Source organism: Tachypleus tridentatus, chromosome 5 (assembly GCF_004210375.1).
Source record: "Tachypleus tridentatus isolate NWPU-2018 chromosome 5, ASM421037v1, whole genome shotgun sequence".
Lineage (NCBI taxonomy): Eukaryota > Metazoa > Arthropoda > Merostomata > Xiphosura > Limulidae > Tachypleus > Tachypleus tridentatus.
Window position 1 is genome coordinate 40,474,670 of NC_134829.1, and position 22,615 is coordinate 40,497,284.

At 36.6% G+C, this 22,615-nt stretch overlaps 1 protein-coding gene and 1 long non-coding RNA gene across 7 annotated transcripts in view; one reads left to right on the plus strand and one right to left on the minus strand.

The window, feature by feature from the left end:
* Window positions 1-22,615, minus strand: part of LOC143250989 (uncharacterized) — a 131,997-nt gene that overhangs the window by 63,197 nt on the left and 46,185 nt on the right. For 4 of the 5 annotated variants that reach the window (XM_076502254.1, XM_076502251.1, XM_076502255.1 and 1 more), the window contains one exon: window positions 5,185-5,562. In XM_076502254.1, coding sequence (XP_076358369.1) covers window positions 5,185-5,440 — 256 coding nt within the window. In that variant the 5' untranslated portion in view covers window positions 5,441-5,562. The remainder of the gene's footprint in view (window positions 1-5,184; window positions 5,563-22,615) is intronic. The other variant, XM_076502253.1, reaches the window with a different exon arrangement.
* The window catches only part of LOC143250991 (uncharacterized), a 29,624-nt gene that overhangs the window by 3,146 nt on the left and 3,863 nt on the right, over window positions 1-22,615 (plus strand). The window lies entirely within an intron of this gene.

Sequence of the window (22,615 nt, forward strand, 5' to 3'; positions counted from 1 at the left end):
ATTACAAGTGAAGCACACTTTGGATAGAACAAGAGACGTGAGAAAATATTCTGACATCTAAAGAATGCTTTAGTGGAGATTCCAGTGTTGGCCTGTGCACGTAAAGGCAACGAGTTGCTATTGGACATAATAACACCAGCGGCAGAATACTCAGGAGCGAGACGTTTCGCTGTTTAGTAATAAGTTCATTGTCCAGGTACATCATGCTTTGCGTAAGTGATTAATGAACTTCAAAAGGCCAACACGGAAATGTGGACAGATCGTCTCGTCAGAGGGCGAAACCCAGTTGATTTGTGAAACGCCTTACTCTTAGAGACTGTGTAGGAGTTGAAATAATTTCAGCCAGAGAAGCATCAAACCAAACTGCGCGAAATTCAGCTAATGGATGGATGCTACGATTAACACTTCAGGAGTTCTGAAAAGAGGAACTGAAGGACCCAGAAAAAAACGTGCTGAAAGGTAAAACATGGCCAGCACAAACTGAGTGATTTCAGTCTAGAGGAAGATTTATTGTACTGTTTATAACAACCAAAAGGGCGTGGTTTGTAGACTGTGCTGCAGCTAGTGGTACTCAGGGGTCTAAGGCACGAAACTCTACAGACTTTGAGTACCTCAGAGACTAGTGAAAAACAAGGTTATACACACACTTGTGTTAACACTCGATGGTGATTATACTGTCTGGATTTGATTGAGGAAAATTGGTGCTGGTGTGAATACTGTATGGTATGCCTTGGCTCAAGAAAGAACTGGTCAAATTGGATAAACTCCAACAAAGAACGATTGGATCTCCTCTACGAATGATAGCCATGGACATAGCTAGCGTAATCCAAGAGACTGAATGAGACATCTGCACATACACATAACCACTGACTACTTCACAAACTGGGTTCAGGATCATCCAATGGATCGGTCCTTTGGCGTAAGATTTTACTGTGATCTGATTTTTTTTGGAAATGGATATATATTTGGTATTTTGACATAAAATTGGTTGATTCAGTAGATAATTTTTACTTCTGTGTTGAATTGCATTTATTTACTGCGTTAAAAGATTCACACTGCTTTCAAAAACTATTGTTCAACTCAAAAGGTTTTGCTAACAATCATCATAATTATATTTTTTATTGATTCGATACTGTGATTTTAGTAACACTGTGTGTTTTATTGACATTAAGATTGTATACGTATGTTAAGAAGGACTCTATTATGTATTCTTCAGTTTCAGGTTTAACATAATTAAAATGTTTTATATGCTGGTTCAGGATAAGCTGGAAAAAGAAGTGGAAGGAAGAGTGGTGTACAGGTTATCTTGCATTTTCTAACACCTTGCTTTAATATACAATTTTCCAACTTTTGTGTGTGCAGGTATCACATAACACGTGCTGAATAAAAGGTGAGTATGTTCTTTGTTATTCCTTGGAAGGTAATATATGATCTGCCAATGGTCATGTAACTCTTAAGCTGCACCTTGTACATAATGGTGCATACCAGTGTCTTACAGTATAGATCAGGTAGTATTGCGAGATTACGCCCATGCCTGTGTTTGAATGAAAATGAACAGTCATGTGGGTATTGCCAGTTTCCATGGGTAGGTCACACGTCACTGATTCAACTAAATAACGTATGGTTTAAACTGCCAGGAACTTCGCATTGCAGTGAGGGAGTAGGAACCAACCTCAACAGTTCATAGCTCTGGTAAAGGAGACAATCCAACTCGCATTGCAGTGAGGGAGTAGGAACCAACCTCAACAGTTCATAGCTCTGGTAAAGGAGACAATCCAACTCGCATTGCAGTGAGGGAGTAGGAACCAACCTCAACAGTTCATAGCTCTGGTAAAGGAGACAATCCAACTCGCATTGCAGTGAGGGAGTAGGAACCAACCTCCACAGTTCATAGCTCTGGTAGGAGACAATCCAACTCGCATTGCAGTGAGGGAGTAGGAACCAATCTCAACAGTTCATAGCTCTGGTAAAGGAGACAATCCAACTCGCATTGCAGTGAGGGAGTAGGAACCAATCTCAACAGTTCATAGCTCTGGTAAAGGAGACAATCCAACTCGCATTGCAGTGAGGGAGTAGGAACCAACCTCCACAGTTCATAGCTCTGGTAAAGGAGACAATCCAACTCGCATTGCAGTGAGGGAGTAGGAACCAATCTCAACAGTTCATAGCTCTGGTAAAGGAGACAATCCAACTCGCATTGCAGTGAGGGAGTAGGAACCAACCTCCACAGTTCATAGCTCTGGTAAAGGAGACAATCCAACTCGCATTGCAGTGAGGGAGTAGGAACCAACCTCCACAGTTCATAGCTCTGGTAAAGGAGACAATCCAACTCGCATTGCAGTGAGGGAGTAGGAACCAACCTCCACAGTTCATAGCTCTGGTAAAGGAGACAATCCAACTTCCAACACACATAATACCTTCGTCATATTAATAAAGTATCTTCAATGTGCACCACAGCTCGTATCCCGGTCATTTACAGTCAACTCAGACTCAAGTTAGTTTTAGCGAACTTCTTAATTTGTCGAGTCTCTCTTTACAAAGCTGGCCTATCTACCTTAATCTTTCGAGAAATCTATTTACCCAAAAACACCACGAATATCCAAAATAGTTCTAATTCCATAAATGCTAAAAGATTAGGTGATACGATAAAATTCCAACTGAAATCTTCATCCTTCATCCATTAAACAAACAATGTTTCGTTTAGAATTTTCTCAAGGACTATTATGCATTTATTTATCCACAATGAACCAGAAAAACAAAAACAAACAACTAACTCGTATTAAACAATAATGTGAAATTAGACAAGTTTCATCATCGCTCACAAACTACAACACATAAAACTTCGAGCTGACCTTCCGCTAACTTTATGATAAAATACCAAAATTTCCTTCTATAGTTTGTATTTCGCAACATTCCTATCGACTGATTTCGATATCTATACGATATTTCCGGTTTGCCCCTGAAGAAGAAAGGTCCACCTTTCAAAAGCGCTCGGATTATATGGTGTTTTTTTTTATTCATTTCTATGCGAAATAAACTATATAGTTTGTGGTTCTAATTAAAAAACAACAACAACACTGAATGTATTAGGTTAATTATACAGAACTGAGAAAAGTCATTATATGGGCGGGAATGAATTGATAAACCGCTTACAAGTTGACCATCGAGTAAGTGCTCTCGTGGAATTAGTGTGGTAACAAAGACAATCTGAACCATGTATGACGTTCATAAGCGTGAACTGGTTTAAAACGATTTTTATTTATTTTCTGTTAGGCAATGAAATATTACTACCAACGTTGATGCAACAGTATATTTGACTGCAAGCATAACTAAACTATGTGTGAAGGTACTTTTCATAAATTTTGATAAATTAGAACCTTTACAATGGACTGGGCGTGGTTCTTGTAGCGGACTGTGGATTTCAAGGTTCTGCTTTCACGAAATGCCGCTAAATACGATCCTCGCGAATTTTCAGATGTAGTCGCGTTACAAAAGTGACAACCAATCGTATTATTATTCAGTTCAAAAATGCGGACAAGGTCCTTTGGGTGGCAGATACTGTTAGCAAGCTGTCTTTCTTTCGTTTGTTTTTAAAAACAAAATAAAACAATGGGCTATCTGTGCTGTGTTCATTGAGGATATCGAACCAGTATTTTCAGCATTATAAAGCAAGCTTACCGTTAGGGCTTCCTTTTGATCAGTAGTTCAAAACCATTTGCATCTATAGCCGTATCCTGTGAAACTTCGGAGTGTTCGCCACATATAATAATTCTTGGTTATCACGGACAATTACAATTCCTTCTTTTCTTTCTGAATAACACTGTTCATGCGGGTACGGGTTTCCTCCAAAGTTATCGAAAACACGCGAAACTGAGAAAAACGAAGTGAAAATATATGAAGGCTTTCTCACCGGGAATTAATGAGCTTTGTATGTTCTACAATCAAAATTATCAAAAGTCGTGCTTGGCTCGAGATTTTTTTTTTAATAATTTTTTCCCCAAATCAATATACCAAAATAATAATAGCCTAACACATACAGTACGAGTTGGAAAAATGGATAAGGTTTGGTTTGGTTATTGGAATTTCGCACAAAGCTACTCGAGGGCTATCTGTGCTAGCCGTCCCTAATTTAACAGTGTAAGACTAGAGGGAAGGCAGCTAGTCATCACCACCCACCGCCAACTCTTGGGCTACTCTTTTACCAACGAAAAGTGGGATTTACCGTCACATTATAACGCTCCCACGGCTGGGAGGGCGAGCATGTTTGGCGCGACGCGGGCACGAACCCGCGACCCTCGAATTACGAGTCGCACGCCTTACGCGCTTGGCCATGCCAGGCCGGAAAAATGGATAAATGCAGGTTTACAGGGAACATACTCTTCAAAAATAAAAACTAGCACCTACACTTGGCACAAGTCAAGATATAAGATATTACTCGAATAACTTCCATATCTATCTATATACATGTATATATATAACTGATTTAAGTGGCTAATCATGTTAATAACATTTAATCAAATTGATACTAGAAGCTAGTTCACGATTAGCTGAGGTTTTTGGCATAATTATTTCCATTCATAGAGCTCTACGTTTAAGCCGAATATGCAGTATATACCGCATGCTACCACAAAACAGAGTTGGTTCAACTAACATAATCCAGAACTGTTAGGGGAACTTACATATTTCAGTATGACCCACCAAGTCCGAAGAAACAAATGTTTCTCGTACAATTACTGGTAATATTTTATTTAAAATTTTGTCTTTATTGACGAGCAAAACGAATTCTATAAACTAAATAACTTGAAACTTGTTTGTAATCTTGCTTTTAAAGTGTTTCGAATGTACAGAAGGAAAAAATACATAATACAATAAGTAAGAACATAAATAGTAGAAAATAGAATACTAGCGTCATTAGTGACTTAAACACTCACAGCAATTTGTCGCTTACTAAATGTACTGAACATTAAAAACAACTACAAGTTAGATGAGGTACGGAAAATCCGCTATTACGTCAAACGAATGCTGGGTACGCCCAGAAAGAACGTGGATGTACGTCATTCAGGGACTTAACGTCACAGCATCACAATGTGATGCCAACAAAACTGGAGAGCAGCAACAGATTTTTCAATCTAAATGATAAAACAATCAGTATGTGTGTGTATATATATATATATATATACCTACCTGATTTTCCTTTCGAAATCTTCTGGAATTTGAAATATAAACTAAACCCACTCTCCATGTTAGGTGGCCATTTGTACGTCACTCTCAGAAGGGACGCCCTCGATTGAAAGACTTGCGGACCTTGGAAATTGTGATGGGCAGGGCACAACACACCCATCTGGCTCTCTTTCTGGTGGGACCAAACTTCGATGATTCGCACCTCTGGCAGACATAGGGAACGCGCTCCTTCGTCGTATAGGTGCGTGAAATTGAGCATGATAGTGGTGTAGGGAGGCGCACGGATCAGGTATTGACAGCGAGTGTGACCGAGGCGTTTATATCGTCTGGAGATGGCTTCGATGTGGCCCGGCGCCTCTGTAAAAGTATGGCTACACACTGCTGGAAAATGGAAGAAAAATCAGCCGTTGAATGAAACTTACAGTACAACAATACGTCTATGTTAATTCTTTTTATATTCCGTATGTAAAGTTTGATTGTTTCGCAGTTATACCCTGCATAACTGTGCCGTCAAAAACACATTCATGTTATATATTTAATCGTGTAAAGAACGAAAGAATTCCAATTCAGGCAGCATTTCGGGGGAGTGACCCTGCACATATCGTTATTTTTTTTTTAATACAAATAAATAAATTTCCCTGTTATAACCATACATAAGGCCCCAAATTACTATCTAAATTGGCGAGGCCTAATGAGGACGAACGTAAGTTTGTGAGGATAACGAAATAAGGGGTTATTATTTAATTCTAGTTATGAATCACGTTTATCGTGTACTTTATATTACGATAAACGTGATTCACAACTAGAATTAAATAATAAACCCCTTATTTCACTATTTTCACAAACTTACTTTTGTCCTTTTTTTCCCAGTCACTTTATTAGTAAAATTATTAGTACCGTTAAACAAATACCACAACAAATAAAAAGTGAATTTATTTTTATAACATTATATTAGAATTGTTTTTGTTTTACTATGAGTATAAATACTAAAAACAGTATCATCAGATAGCGTCAACCCTGTTTCACTGTCAGTTACATAAACCAAATGAGCTCTATACAGCCAATGATGTATGACGGGCAGTCTCAAGGTCTCGATAGTTATGGAAAGAAAGAAACAAAAACTGATTAATTAATTTGTCTTTCCAAACAAGCCGTATATTTTTTCGTATCGTCGGTCATAAAGGGGACAACCGATATTTAATCTTACGTAATAATGCTACCATTCGTAACGTACCTACATATTTTTTTTTAATTCACATATTTATAATATATGGACAATTGTGTACGATAATCGGTACGTATATTTAATAGCGCGATACTTTTGTCATATGGACCATTGAGAACAGCAAATTTGGGTTTATCTGAAGTAACAAATGAATTAATTGGTTCTTACAACGAACTGTCGGAAATTAGCCAATCACATAATGGTAAACATGCTCGATTTATTCAACTTGTTGCGGTTGGCTGCTAACTAAAAAGTCTGCAACACGAGCAGTCAGTTGTGTTCTACGCTCAACAACAAAGATTGTTTGTTTCTTTTGAATTTCGCGCAAAGCTACTCGAGGTGTATCTGTGCTAGCCGTCCCTAATTTAGCAGTGTAAGGCTAGAGGGAAGGCAACTAGTCATCACCACCCACCGCCAATTCTTGGGCTACTCTTTTACCAACAAATAGTGGGATTGACCGTAACATTATAATGCCTCCACGGCTGAAAGAGTGAGCATGTTTGGTGCGACCGGGACTCGAACCCGCGACCCTCGGATTACGAGTCTAACGCCTTAACAAAGGAAGATAAACTCCTGATAACGTTGGACACAACATATTATTATGAGAACAACGATATATCAATCACACATCTGCAATATTGAACGACCAACAAGGTCTTTCGCCCAGTACTTCACGCTGGCAGGTATACGAAAGATATGTTAGTGGTATAAATGTTACTTGTATTTTCAAGTTGCATGAACACCAATTGTTTCGGTGTAAACTGGTAGAAGTAATTTTATCAATTTTACTTCAGACACTATACATCAGAATTAGGGTAAAGAGTTTTTAACATCATACATCATTACTTATTTTAACACCAAACGTTTTCAGTATTATTATCCATATATCATAGTAAAAGAAATTTTGACAAATGTCTTTTGAGACGAGAAATATATGAAAGGAATGACAACGAACACATGTGACAAATCAGACGATAATTTAAAATTCCTATAAACACGAGTGATATTTTGTTAGTTTCAATGGCTTACACCGATAACGAAACGTCCTTTGAGCTTTCCTAGAAGATGGAATATGGATGTTTGATATATCTATTCCACATCAATGTTTCAGGGATTTAGCCTCAAGTCGCAAGGCTTACCAGATGGTATTTTCACCCCAACTACCAACAAAAAAGTAACAAGTCTTGATGGATGTCTTAAATTTCCAAGAAAACGACACAGCATTTTCTGTCAGTACCATTTACCACTAATTCTGGTATAATTAGCATAAACTAACCACAGAAACAACAGAAAATGGCGATTTTTATCTGATTTTACACAAACTATTTACCGTTGACATTTAGTCAAACTACTTTCAAAGCAGTAAATTCCATAAGCAGTTACTGAAAAAGCACCGCTCTTTTTACATCTGTTATTTTGAGATTCTCATTTGAAATAATAGCAGCTGAAAGCTTTGGAGATCTAGATCGGATTGGTTTTTGTTTCGTTTCTTTCATGTTCAAGTTCGTAAGTATATATAAATATTCTAAAGCGTGTTTATGTATGTATGCATGAGCAGATATAGTGCACAGAATCCACCTAAATGTATCTAACGGTGTCATAAGTTTTTAAAGTCTTTCCTCCTAGTTGTACGGGACTGGCCTGTGAGAGAAGGAATGTTACCCTGATCATCTCTTGCCTTCCCTGACTGCCCTCCCCACTATGCCCTTAGGGCCTAATAGCTATTTACTTTTGCCCTACCAAGGTGTAGTTTTTAATTCGAGGCGATCTGAATGGCAGGGGGTACGTGATTTCTACTTTCGCTCTCTTGTTTGTTATGTTTTAAAACTAAAATGTGATCAACCATCTCTTGATCCCTAACTGTGGGGCCGATGTACAATCTTCACAGATTTTATTGTAATACGATCACACCAGACGAATGTTTCATCAAGGTCTACCGTAGCTGGTTTATTGGATTATTAGAATTTAATTTGTACAACTGGACTAGAATGAAGAATAAATCTAAACGTATTTTGATGTGTGTTTACGTTGGCTTTTTGTCAGCCAAAGAACGCTGTCTCTCTTGTTTATAAAGTACCTAAAATGTATATTTCAAGAGAATTGCAAAGGTGAAACAATTCCTCACGTATGCATTCATATTAGTTTTAGAAATTTTGTCTTAACAGACAACACCAATTACCTCAAAAACCAGTGAAGGCGAGGCAATCATATAACAAAGACTTGGAAATACAAAGAAGTACTTGTAGAAAATGCTAGTTTTCGTGACAACTCTGCACGTAGCTTAGTTCTAGATAAAAGACCAAGGATTATTTCACAGCAGACAGAATAAGTAATTAACTAGTAAAGCCCCGGATTCTGTACCATTTAAGGTGGGTTTGGCGTTTTATGGCGCAAAGCAACTAGGCTATCTGCGCCAAATATCAAAAGATGTTCGCCCTTTCAGCCGTTCGGGCGTTGTAATGTGAGAGTCAATCCCACTATTCGTTAGTTAGAAAGTGGCCCAAGCGTTGACGGTGGGTGGTGATGACTAGCTGCCTTCCCTCTAGTCTTACACTGCTAAATTAGGGATGACTAGCGCAGATAGCCCTCGAGTAGCTTCGCGCAAAATTCAAAACCAAACTAAACATCCGGTAAAGAGTTTAAAGTAAAAGTATTAAAATTAGTAAAAATGAATCAAGGTGAAACAATTTTTGAATTAACACTTTAAATATCTAGGGTACATCAGTAAGAGAGATATTATAGTAATACTGGTTTTAAAGGACTTTCTGTAGTACAAGTTGAATGGTCATAACTCGCTAAGATGACGAACAAGTAAGTTCAAACACCAGCGTTACTCACATGAAATTGGCCTTTTCAGTCTTGGTTTTGAGTTATTTGACGTCACGGGTCTTTTTCTAATTTCATATTGAACTAGTTGTACTTAAAAAAGGAATAATATAAAAGGTCTAATTTATTAATTAAAAACTTAAATAATGTTAAAAAGGTCAATGGCTTTTAAAAAACTAAAAACATTTGTAAAGTAAACAGTGTCACCATCGCCGATAACACTGTCCAACGTTAAGGGTAAACCTTGGCACAAAACATGTCTAAAATGGTGTCGTCGTTGAGAGTCGTAACGATGGCAAAACAGTAAAATGTGGCTTATTGTGACCTTAGTGTCACACAAACAACACACTGGTGCATCAGTCCCAGCCATTTAAAGTGAAGTAGAACAGATACTTAACAAAAAAACAACTATTATGTTGTACAAGAAGGTTCACACGTTTTTCCTTACGTAATAAAAGTAAATAACGTTTGTTTCGGGTTCAAAACCTTCACATTCTTTGTCACGACGAGTTTCAAGTAATCGTGATGATGTTTCTAGATTTACTTATTTAGTCTAAAAGTTATTTTTTTGGAAAATCAGTTATAATATGTTGTAAGCAGAAATAGAAATATTATTTTTAATTACTTATGGCGCTTGCGCATTAGGTCCGCATGTAATGTATTCATGCGTCATATTGCACCCTAAGAACGGAGAAAAATAAAATTCTCCGTAATGAAAAACGGAGGAAAACGAGAAAATCCTAACCCTATGCCAAGGGTACATGCACACATGATGAAAATTTTGCAAAGTTGGGGGTTGCACATCGTGTAATACAAAAGTTTTTCCATTATCATATAAGCAAGAGTTCCATTATAGCACGATTTTAAGTGAAATATAGTTCAAGTACTGGTAAAGTACTGGGCCTAGAAAAGGAGGATCAAAGACCCATTTAACATCTCTGAAAATTATTTTCCGTAAAATTCAAGTTACGTTTAATTACGTATAGTTAATCTATCTATATATGAAAAAGTCAATATATGTGTGTAAGAGTATCTGTTCCTTATACGTGTCTACATTGTTGTTTTTTTATCAGTCAGCACCAAACCTTGCACAGTGATGCACAATGATATGAGAAAGACTAAGATGAGGTGGACCCCCATTCTAATTTCATACCTAATTTCGGAAAATCTACCAAATCAGCACAACCTGACACAGTGATGCAGGATGACATGAGGAAAGTCATGAGAGGGATGTACCCTCTTACCTAATTTCAGAAAAAAAATTACCAAATCAGCACAACCTGACACAGTGATAATGGAAGGTCATGACGAGGGGGAGGACCTCTCATCTAATTTCATATTAATATCTTTATGTATTTTATTACACTTTTAGTGTTCATTATTTTAAGAAAAAGATATAAATGCATTTTATTATCTCTTTTTAAAAACAAATACAACTGTCAGGTACTCAAACTAGTTAAAAATAAGTGTAAACTTTATAAGTTCAATGTAAAAAGCCACGGTGATCATTGCCTCGTAAAGCTTATAATCTTCTAGGCTTCACTCAAAAGCACATATACATTAGGTCGGTGTTACCAGCGGTGTGGTCATAAGGTATCTGGGCTAAGTCAACACTTTTTTCTATTAAGTCTTCGAGATGTCTAAGAGGTGCACATACTACCTTTATGATGAATTATGACAAACTGTACCAAAAAACATCAAGAATTTTTTCAACTTTCTAGAAATAATTGAGGGAGGAGGGTCGTCGTCTTACAAATCTGGCTTAGAAACACTGGATTAGGCCTTGTGGATATAGAAACTGACTTTTGATATCTGGTGCTACGTAATGTACAAATTCATCGATTCACAATCAATCGCTGATAGCTCAGCTTAGAAGAGGTTGCGAAAAACCGTATCTATATACAGGACAAAGCTACATAAAGGTATTTGCTACCACTCATAATTTACATCTATACTAATTAGAGAGAATGCAGTCAATCAGTAACATCCCACTACACACCAGCCACGCAAAGGAACTGGTTGTCACTCTTATAACGCACTCACAGATTAAAGTACGGGGTGGGGAGTATCCTGTGTTATCGAACGTATTCGAAATTGGCTCACCAGCTCTCGAACATATTCCAAATAACATTTTATAAAAACCGTTAAACTTTCAGTGACATGATTTACAATGTTAGAATCGCAGAGTAAACTTTGAAGGACGTAACCGTGGTTTATTTAGTGACGTATGACATTTCAAAGACGAAAACCTACATAAAATAAATGGTGGGGGGAGGCAGGAAGATCTAAACTGATTTTCCTTTTACTTTCTTCTTTCCGATCTTTGCAAAAGCGTGCACTTATTCAGACATTCACACACACACACACACACACACATATATATATATACATAGCAACAAAAATTTCTGTTCGGATAACTCGTACACTCACGATGAATAAACTTTTAGAGAATGCACCGGTATTTCCGATGTACGTTTTTTTAAGTGAATACAGCTGATTGACATCATTTAATCCTGCAATCAGATATGGTGTACAGATAACAGCTGATTGACATAATATAATCCTACAATCAGAGATGGTGTACGGATAACAGCTGTTTGACATCATTTAATCTAAAATCAGAGATGATGTACAGATAACAGCTGATTGACATCATTTAATCTAAAATCAGAGATGATGTACAGATAACAGCTGATTGGCATCATATAATCCTACAATCAGATATGGTGTACAGATAACAGCTGATTGGCATCATATAATCCTACAATCAGAGATGGTGTACAGATAACAGCTGATTGGCATCATATAATCCTACAATCAGAGATGGTGTACAGATAACAGCTGATTGGCATCATATAATCCTACAATCAGAGATGGTGTACAGATAACAGCTGATCGACATCATTTAATCTAAAATCAGAGATGATGTACAGATAACAGCTGATTGACATCATTTAATCCTACAATCAGAGATGATGTACAGATAACAGCTGATTGACATCATTTAATCTAAAATCAGAGATGATGTACAGATAACAGCTGATTGGCATCATATAATCCTACAATCAGATATGGTGTACAGATAACAGCTGATTGGCATCATATAATCCTACAATCAGAGATGGTGTACAGATAACAGCTGATTGGCATCATATAATACTACAATCAGATATGGTGTACAGATAACACCTGATTGACATCATTTAATCTGAAATCAGAGATGATGTACAGATAACAGCTGATTGGCATCATTTAATCTAAAATCAGAGATGATGTACAGATAACAGCTGATTGGCATCATATAATCCTACAATCAGATATGGTGTACAGATAACAGCTGATTGGCATCATATAATCCTACAATCAGATATGGTGTACAGATAACAGCTGATTGGCATCATATAATCCTACAATCAGAGATGGTGTACAGATAACAGCTGATTGGCATCATATAATACTACAATCAGAGATGGTGTACAGATAACAGCTGATTGACATCATTTAATCTAAAATCAGAGATGATGTACAGATAACAGCTGATTGGCATCATTTAATCTAAAATCAGATATGGTGTACAGATAACAGCTGATTGGCATCATATAATCCTACAATCAGATATGGTGTACAGATAACAGCTGATTGGCATCATATAATCCTACAATCAGATATGGTGTACAGATAACAGCTGATTGGCATCATATAATCCTACAATCAGAGATGGTGTACAGATAACAGCTGATTGGCATCATATAATACTACAATCAGAGATGGTGTACAGATAACAGCTGATTGACATCATTTAATCTAAAATCAGAGATGATGTACAGATAACAGCTGATTGGCATCATATAATCCTACAATCAGAGATGGTGTACAGATAACAGCTGATTGACATCATTTAATCCTACAATCAGAGATGGTGTACAGATAACAGCTGATTGGCATCATATAATCCTACAATCAGAGATGGTGTACAGATAACAGCTGATTGGCATCATATAATCCTACAATCAGAGATGGTGTACAGATAACAGCTGATTGGCATCATATAATCCTACAATCAGAGATGGTGTACAGATAACAGCTGATTGACATCATTTAATCCTACAATTAGAGATGGTGTACAGATACTATTCCCCTTAATCGACGTGGTTACATTAACTCAAATTTGCTATTAATGTTATAGTGTTCTTGCTTCGATTCAATTTGCACTGACCAGATCTGAGACTGTTATTTGGTGTATTTTTGTTGTCATTCCTTTGTTGATTAAATGCTTTAAATTTAAAAAGATATAAATACATGTATACACATATAGTCTAATGACCATTTGTAGAAATTCGTGTAAAGCTGTTCTTGGTTATCTGTGTTAGCTGTCCCTAATTTACTAAACAATAGTGAGATTGACTCTCATAATGTAACGTCCCACGGCTGAAAGGGAAACATGTTCGGCGGTCGGGTTTGATTCTGCAATTCGCAGTTTCAAAGTCGAGTGTCTTAACCATTAGATCATGCCAGGCCAAAAATAGACCAACTATTTAAATAATACCTTAATAGCCTTTACTTCAAGAAGAAAACCTCGTGTAACTGAAAACATGATAAATTATCACATAACTAAAGTGTAACGTAAGTTTAAAACATTAATTTGGTTGGTTTGTTTTGCTTTGAATTTCGCACAAAGCTAACACGACGGCCATCTGCGTTAGTCGCCCTTAATTTAGCAGTGTAAGACTAGAGGGAAGGCAGCTAGTCATCACCATCCACCGCCAACTGTTGGGCTATTCTTTTAACAACGAATAATGGGAGTGACCGTCACATTATAACGCCCCATGGCTGAAAGAGCGAGCATGTTTGGTGTGACGGGGACTCGAAACCGCGACCCTCAGATTACGAGTCGAGCGCCGTAACCACCTGGCCATGCCGGGCCCATTAATTTAGTTCTTCAACTAATTTCATTACTTATGTGTACATGAAGTCAATGTAGTCCTCAACCCTAATCAATGCCTATGTATGTATGTATATCCATACAGTCATTCTACTTTTCACCTTTATGACGTTTCTGTGCATAACTTAATATTGTATGTAATACTCAATGTGTATTACTAGCAAATAATAATAACTGACAATTCGATGAATGTTGCTCATCTCAAATTAATGAAGAACAAAAGTACTTGGATATCTTTAACACAAGTTACCACAGAAAACAAATGGGCGTGACATTCTAATTACCGTGCCCAACATTAATACCAACTTGTATAACAGAACCTGTGATGTTTAATGCTGTAATATCGTAACATAACTTTGAACACTTAATAAACTTACTTTTCAGGTCCAAGTAACTTTTAAGTAAATACCTATTTATAAGCCAGTGTGTGTCACGTCACGCTTGATTTCTCGAAATGGAGAGGGGGTATAAAAGCCAAAATGCATTTATCTAGATATAATGGTTCGATTACCGTCTGTCCATTACATTTTTAGTGACGAGAGCGTTAGGGGATGTGAGGTTAGCGTCGTGAAACTTTATAAGTGTAGTGAGTGTTAGTACAATAAGCCTTAAGTAAAGATGTAGTGTGGAACAATTTGGCCAAGAGCTAAGTGCATAAACCTATTTCTTGTTATATCAACAACGTTTGTAACAAACACAAACCTTTTTAGTCAGTGGAGACTCTAAATTAAGAAACCGACAAACAGTTTTACAGTTTTGTTGTTTGTATGTTTCATTTTATACTATCTGTATATCTGTAGACAGATAAATTAACAAGAATATTAGGTTATACTTTTGTTACTAAGTAACACGACATAGAAGACATTTTTGGAATGTAGTGTTACCAATACGCATAGAATTTTCTATATATTAGAAATTGTTAATCTAACTGATTTTTACCAATAATTATTCCATGAATTCGTCACGAATTCATCTCATGAACGACATTAATTTTGATTGGCTCAAAAAGGGAGTTACCGACGTTTAACTGCAATTTTCTGCCTCTTTGCTGGTTTGTTCGTTTGTAATTAAACATAAAGCTACACAATGGGCTATCTGCGCTATGCCCACCACGGGTATCGAAAATCGGTTTCTAGCATTGTAAGTTCGCAGACATACCGCTTACCACTGATGGGTCCCTCTGTTAGTCACGCATATTTTAGCAAAATGTATTTATTTTAGTTACCTATGCAATGTTAAGTTACGGTATACTACGGGTTGGGGGTTGTAGTCAGTGATGACGAGAAACCCACTTGTTGAGAAATTTATATGCAAAAACGGCTCGTTTGGGCTGAGAAAACACTTTACATAGAAGAGCGAACAACGGTTGTAGTGTTTTCCCCGTCAATTTTGACGGGTTAGACGCTAGTTGTAGTATAAAACATACCTTTGCCCATCGCTAATGTTATAGAGCGTTGTACTCACGCGAGTGCACTCGCTGCGAAAAGGTATATATTAGGTTGAGGAATAATTCGTGAGCGTTTTTAAATCATTTCATTCAAGCATTACATGCAAGACTATACAATACTTCAATGCATGAACACATTACACCCAAACATTTATTATGATACTTTATTTCATGTAATACCTAGGTATACAGTATGCATTGTTTTAAACGAAATTGCAAGAAATTAAATGCGAAAAGCAGATGGTGTCGAAAATGCTCGATTTTGTCCACTTGACATTCCATTTAATGAGCTGAAAATGAAAGCAAAAATTAAAGACATATGAAAATCAAACACACCATCTATTAGAGCAAAAAATTATCTACCAAATGACATGAAATATTTTGCGAAAGCGTTTCATTTATGAATATATTTATTTAACTTGAAAAAACGCTCACGAATTATTCCTCAACCCAAAACATAACAGGGTAACCACACTTAATAAATATACCTTTATCAAAGCTGTATTACACATGGGACGCACGTAACATGGTATAATTTTATATGAAATAGAAAAGGCCATCGACTACTGCAACATTAATAGTTAAGTCTAGCCTCAATTATTTTTACTTATTTTTTGACAAATTGCCTTTAATACAGCACACAGTTACGATGAATCATTCCTGTATACCTCAAATAACCCTACAGTTTAGCCACGTAAAATTTGTTTGTTTGGAATTGAGCACAAACTACTCAATAGTGTATCTTGTGCTCTGCCCACCACGAGCATCGAAACCGGTTTTTAGCTGGGTGAGTCTGCAGACATTCCGCTGTGCCACTAGGGGACATGGCACATAAAATCTGTTAAATATACATTGTTTGTAAAAAAAAAATTAAACCCAAAAGCACACATTGTGCTTATAAGTTTAGAGTTTAGGATTATTTTGAATGGTGAATAGAAAACAACATTTATCGGTGGTAAATACTATCCTTTTGTCTTGTTTTTATAAAAATAGCACATTTGTGTGTAACGAAAAGTTGACGTTTTAAAGCAAAAATAAAAGTGAATCCAAGAAAAGGTTTTATTTTCCAAATGTAATGAATTTGATGACAGTAGAAGACACAAGAAAGCTTGTGGTTTTATTAATATTCGACTGACCTCAAGCACTTTGTAAGTTGTTGTTTAATGTCTTTATCTTTACTGTTTCTTTGTTTATTACTGCACCAGAACATTGAAAATGATCACTCAGCACAGCTAACTTTCGGCTGTGTAGATGACAACATTGAAAGAGAGAGAGAAGGGGGGGTAATGTTATTTAGGGTAGACATAAAAGAGTAAAAAGCTATAGTCGAGCATATTTTTCTCCAATTATATTTTGCCAAGAGCTACTTAATTCTAAGCACCAAAGAGAGAGCTGGAAATACGGTATGGATGACCAGCCTTATATAACGACCACGGGAAAAAATGCCACGTCGTTTAGGAAGTGCAGCTTTATAAATTCGATAATTGAATAGCAAAATATCTGTACTCAACAGCAGATTCTCAAAGAACTTTGAATAGGGGGGTGCTGCGATCCACATATCAAAGTCGTGGCCCCTGGACCACCTACTAAGGTCAGGACTACAGCGTCACAGTACGGCAAGAAGCCAACAGTGCGAGTCAGTACTTATGTACGAAACAAACAGATTCCTCTAATTCATGCACAGTATACTGCACAATTCCCAGCTGATAACACTGTTTCAACAATTACACTGTGGGCGATGCTCTCTGTAATACAGTCTAGACATTGAAAAACATGCTCAGCAGGTATCCATGCCAATTTGATTGAACTTGTACGTCTTAGGCACAACCTGACTCTGGTAAACATCTTGAATTACAACTGTTAACGAAAAAAAACAAAAAACAAAGCAGAAAGAACACCAAACACCTTACTCTACCTGTGGCAGTACGCGTAGGAAATTTGTGAACTACAACAAAAAACACGTAAGCTACACAACTGAGAGTTCATGTAGCTGTCAACCAAATTTTATAATAAGAATTGCATCGTTCACTAGAATAGATGAATGTTCCCAAATTTCTATATCTCACTCGGCTTTCTAAGCAAGCTCTATATTTTTATATAAATCCAAACTTGTTAATGTAACATTATATATTCTGTAAATACATGTGGTCAATTGCACAGGAATAGATAATTAAATAACTTATAATAAATTTTACACTAGTAAAAATATTATTGGAAAATATTTCTTAACTAATGTACAAACATTTAGAAATATGGCCAGTAATTGTGAAAGATAAATATCAACCAACGGATAACAGGAAATAGAAAATAAACCAGGCTTATTCACAAATCATGGTTTACAGACGAAACTAGTGGGACAAAAAACAACAACTATGTAATTACTAAAAAAAAAAAAGTTCCTTCAACTCCAGTCAGGACAGACGGCATGGCCAAGTGGTTAGAGTGTTATAATGTGACGATCAATTCCACTACATGTTGGTAAGAAAGTAGCCCAAGACTCGGCGATGGGGTGACAAGCACAAATAGTCCTTGTGTAGCTTTGCGGGAAATTCAGAAACAAAGAAACCAGTCAGGACAGCGAGTTTTGTATCACGCTATGAAATATAAAAACTACAAAGAGGCGAGCTGCGCCCTAATTTTGAACTGACAGAAAAAATATACAACAACAACAACAGGCCACGCCCGGCCCACTGTTTCGTCTTTAACGCTAAATATGTAAACATACCGAATACGTAAAAATCACCTTCTAATGAACACGTAAACACACCGATTAATAATTTAACATTGTTTATTATTTACTTATATGTACGCATAATTATTTCATTACAGAAAGCCAATTTGAGATTTAAAAGAGTAATGGATTTCCGTGTGTGTGTGTGTGTGTGCGTGTGTGTATGCCGATGATAGCTGACTAAAAAAACACAATGTACTTACAATGTGTTGGCCCGGCATGGCCAAGCGTGTTAAGGCGTGCGACTCGTAATCTGAGGGTCGCGGGTTCGCATCCCGGTCGCGCCAAACATGCTCGCCCTCTCAGCCATGGGGGCGTTATAATGTGACGGTCAATCCCACTATTCGTTGGTAAAAGAGTAGCCCAAGAGTTGGCGGTGGGTGGTGATGACTAGCTGCTTTCCCTCTTGTCTTACACTGCTAAATTAGGGACCGCTAGCACAGATTGCCCTCGAGTAGCTTTGTGCGAAATTCCAAAACAAAACTATAATTTGTTTTGTTTTCGAATTAGGTGTTCTTTTCATCTCGCAAATGAATGTTTTTCTCGTATAGCAAAGCCACATCGGGCTATCTGCTGAGCCGATCAAAGGGAATCGAACCCCTGATTTTAGCGTTGTAAATCCGTAAACTTACCGCTGTACTAGCGGGGGGCCTTCACAAATGAAGTCCCATTGTTTTTTTTTCTAACTTTTTATATCAACACTAATCCGGGGACTTCAATTTCCGACTTATTATCATCTCTTGTTCAGTGTGGTTCCATAGCTAGTTTAGAAACAACTACATTTTATGGCAGAAACAACTACATTTTATGGCAGAAACAACTACATTTTATGGCAGAAAAACCATAAACTACAGACCTAAGAACGAGAAGTTTTGAGATAAACAAACATTATTTTGCCCTCAAAGTTTTATCCTATTCAATTACTCCTTAGTAGCAATTTTTTTCATGTTAAAGAAATTATTAAAAACGGGAAGAAGAAAATACCGATTTTGCCATAATCACTTGTGAAAACTGATTTAGTATGAAAGGGTTGGACGAAACGAAACGATTGCTAAGTTGTGGGGGCGCCGTTTTTCAAAGTTTGGAAAATGCGGTATAAACCTAATGCTTAATAATCTAAAACCGTTTTTATCGGTTGTTGTCCTACAAACTGACGACCTTAAAATACATAGTTCAATTTATGGCACATTAATATGAAAGGTTTGGCTTATTTTTTCTGTTAGACCTTTTAGAGTTCTGTCCGATTGAACAACCCGTTCACGACACCATTAATCGTGTCGAAAATATGTATTCGGACATATTCGGGATTAATGAGGGGAGAGAGGCAGTTGTTATAAAGCCGAATGGTTTAAAACCTCGAATTTGAATAAATAATTAAAATATTCGTACTTTAAAAAATAATTTGCAAATAATAAAGCTCCATCCACCCCTAATAACTCAGCAGTATTTCTGAAGGTTTATTTTAATTCTTAAAGATTGAGTTTCGATATCTGCAATCACAGAGACTGAATCCTCTTGCTCCGTCGCTTATTTTCGAAGATTCAGAAAATCCTTCTCAGATCCAGAATGGTCAACGATTCGGATCATTTTTGGTAATGTGGTGAGGAGTCTCGGCCTTAATATGCCCATGAAATTTGATACAAATCAGGTCACAGTTCACAGAGTTATTAACCTCAAGCCCTAAAAATATCCTATCTCCTCATAAAAAATAAATAAATGATTTCTTCAAATTGATTCAGATTGCGGATCCCAGTAGGGAACCGAAACAAATTTCGGAAGAACTGTTTTTTACTGATTTCCCATCTTGTGTAAAATTTTCGTGTACATTGATCATTAGTTTTTGAGTTATGCACGCATACAAACACAGAAACATACATACACACACACACAGGCCCGGACTGCAATACCCTCACTCCACGATCCGTGTGAAAGGGCTGTTTATTATTCATCTTAATTATGCCAATTTTATTTAACTTATATATATATATATTTAAGTGTATGCTTTTATGTTAAAACAATTTCTTATATGATAATTTTTTAATGCAGAATTTCTTGTTGATTTTTGTATTAAACACATTTAGCTTTGGAACGGTTTGTTTGTTTTTTGAATTTCGTGCAAAGCTATACGAGGCCAATGTGCGCTAGCCGTCCCTAATTTAGCAATGTAAAACTACAGAGAAGACAGCTAGCTAGTCATCACCACCCACCGCAATTGTCCGCACGTTATAACGCCACCGCGATTGAAAATGTGAGAGTGTTGGTGTGACGGAGACTCGAACCCGCAACCCTCAAATTACGAGTCGAACGCCCAAACAACCTGACCATGACTGGCTTGATTTGGTACGGTTTGAACCGAGTGAGACTAAATTATACATAAGTACACACACTTGTTGAAGTAATAAAAAATTGTTAAAATACAAAAATATAATAAGATACGTTTAGCAAAAAATAAACTAAGCAAACAAGGTCGTACAGAAGTGTTTCCCTTGAAAACACACAAATACACGTAGTATTAATATTACTTTTACGAGAAAGACAGACGCCCCCTAAGCCTCGAAACAAAAGACATTGCCATTTGTCGACACATTAAACATTACGTCTGTATTATTTAAGTAAATACTGTTTGTACACACAGAGAAAGCTTTTTATCATCGTCTTACACAATACACGCTTTCCATTAACTTTGTTTTCGTCGTAAATATTTTTCTAGACTTATTTTGCTCTTCTGCGCGCGTGTATCTCAGTTGGTTAGGGTCTCATCTTCTTCAAACAAAACAAAACACAAAGAAAGATGGGGAAACTTCATATTCCATTGCTAGTTATCAGGAAATGGTTGATTTGTTTTTAAAAGCCTCCTTATAATTAAACAGTTGTATACTTATATACTGTACAATAAATGTCACATACTGTATAAAATATTTCTCAAAGTGCCTGAAGATACATGCGAGTCAAAAGAATATTAAGCAGATAACCTGATATGCTTCGATTCAAGTTGAACCTAGAATGTTAAGCCTTTAAATGTTACACAGCAACAAACTGTGGACTTCACTCTATACCAACGTAGCAAGGAAACCGACCACATGCCAGCTCGAAAGGCACCGGTGGTAGACTGCTCAAGTTATTTTTAGTTAAATGTACATTCCTATGCCTGTCAACGTTGAATAACACTATAGGGGCAATAGTCTCCAATAAGTTTGTTTGTTTTTTTTAAACAGCGACGCCAAAGTTGTTCTCTAGCTGTTAACCCAGGTAGCAATAAAGTAATGTATTAAAGAATATAAATAAATCAGACACAGCCTAATCTGTCACATTGTGAAGAATTGCATGGTATGTGAATAGCACCACTGTTTAATAAACAACCTAACAAAATACATACATACACACACTGGTATTATTAAAGGACTTCTATATTTAATTGTGTCAATAACATTATTGATTCGACGACAACAACAGCTGATGAAGTGAAGTTCTATTTTACGAAACACGTTCAGTAAATATTATTTGCTTATGTTGTTTTCTCCATCCATACTTGGATTTCTATAAACGTTAAAGTTGTGATTTTGTGTTTGTTTGTGTAGTGACTGTGTTAATCAAAATGAGTTATTATAATGAACTTTGACAATGAGAAATGAGGTTAGTGATGAACAGAATCTTTTCATTAGGAATACATACAGAGACTGATACGTTATAGTAAAATGATTTTGGAGCCTCTCCAAAATAGCTCTGTCTGGCAGCTATGCATCTTGACAATAGCCCTTCAGCGTGTATTTATTGTAACAGGCTTCGTCTTAAAACTGTCATGTTTAAAGCAAATTCCTTCCTGCAGCCTTTCAACGGTCCATTTATGTCTGGCCCTAGTCTCCAGATTGATCCATATTCATTTGTTAAATAATGCTACTAAATGCAATGGATATCCCTGTCTTAAAAATTCTAAGTCGCCGATATAAACACATCTTTATTATCTAAAATGTGCGATTATTTTGACCCGGAAAAGGCAGTTACATATAACCTTTTTAAAAGCAATAAATTACACAGGCGTGCGATTATTTTATTGTATTGAAATTTTTACGTTGTGCTGAATCCGAAAATATCTATTTTCTTCATCACATAAAGATTTTTCTCAAAATGTCATATGTACTTTTAAAAAAGTGAATCATTTTTATTAAAATCAGGTCACATCTTGTTATTCTTAAAATGTGGACAACCACTTTTCTCTACACCAATAGCGACGTGAGAGTCCTATCGAATGTTCCAGAACCAAAA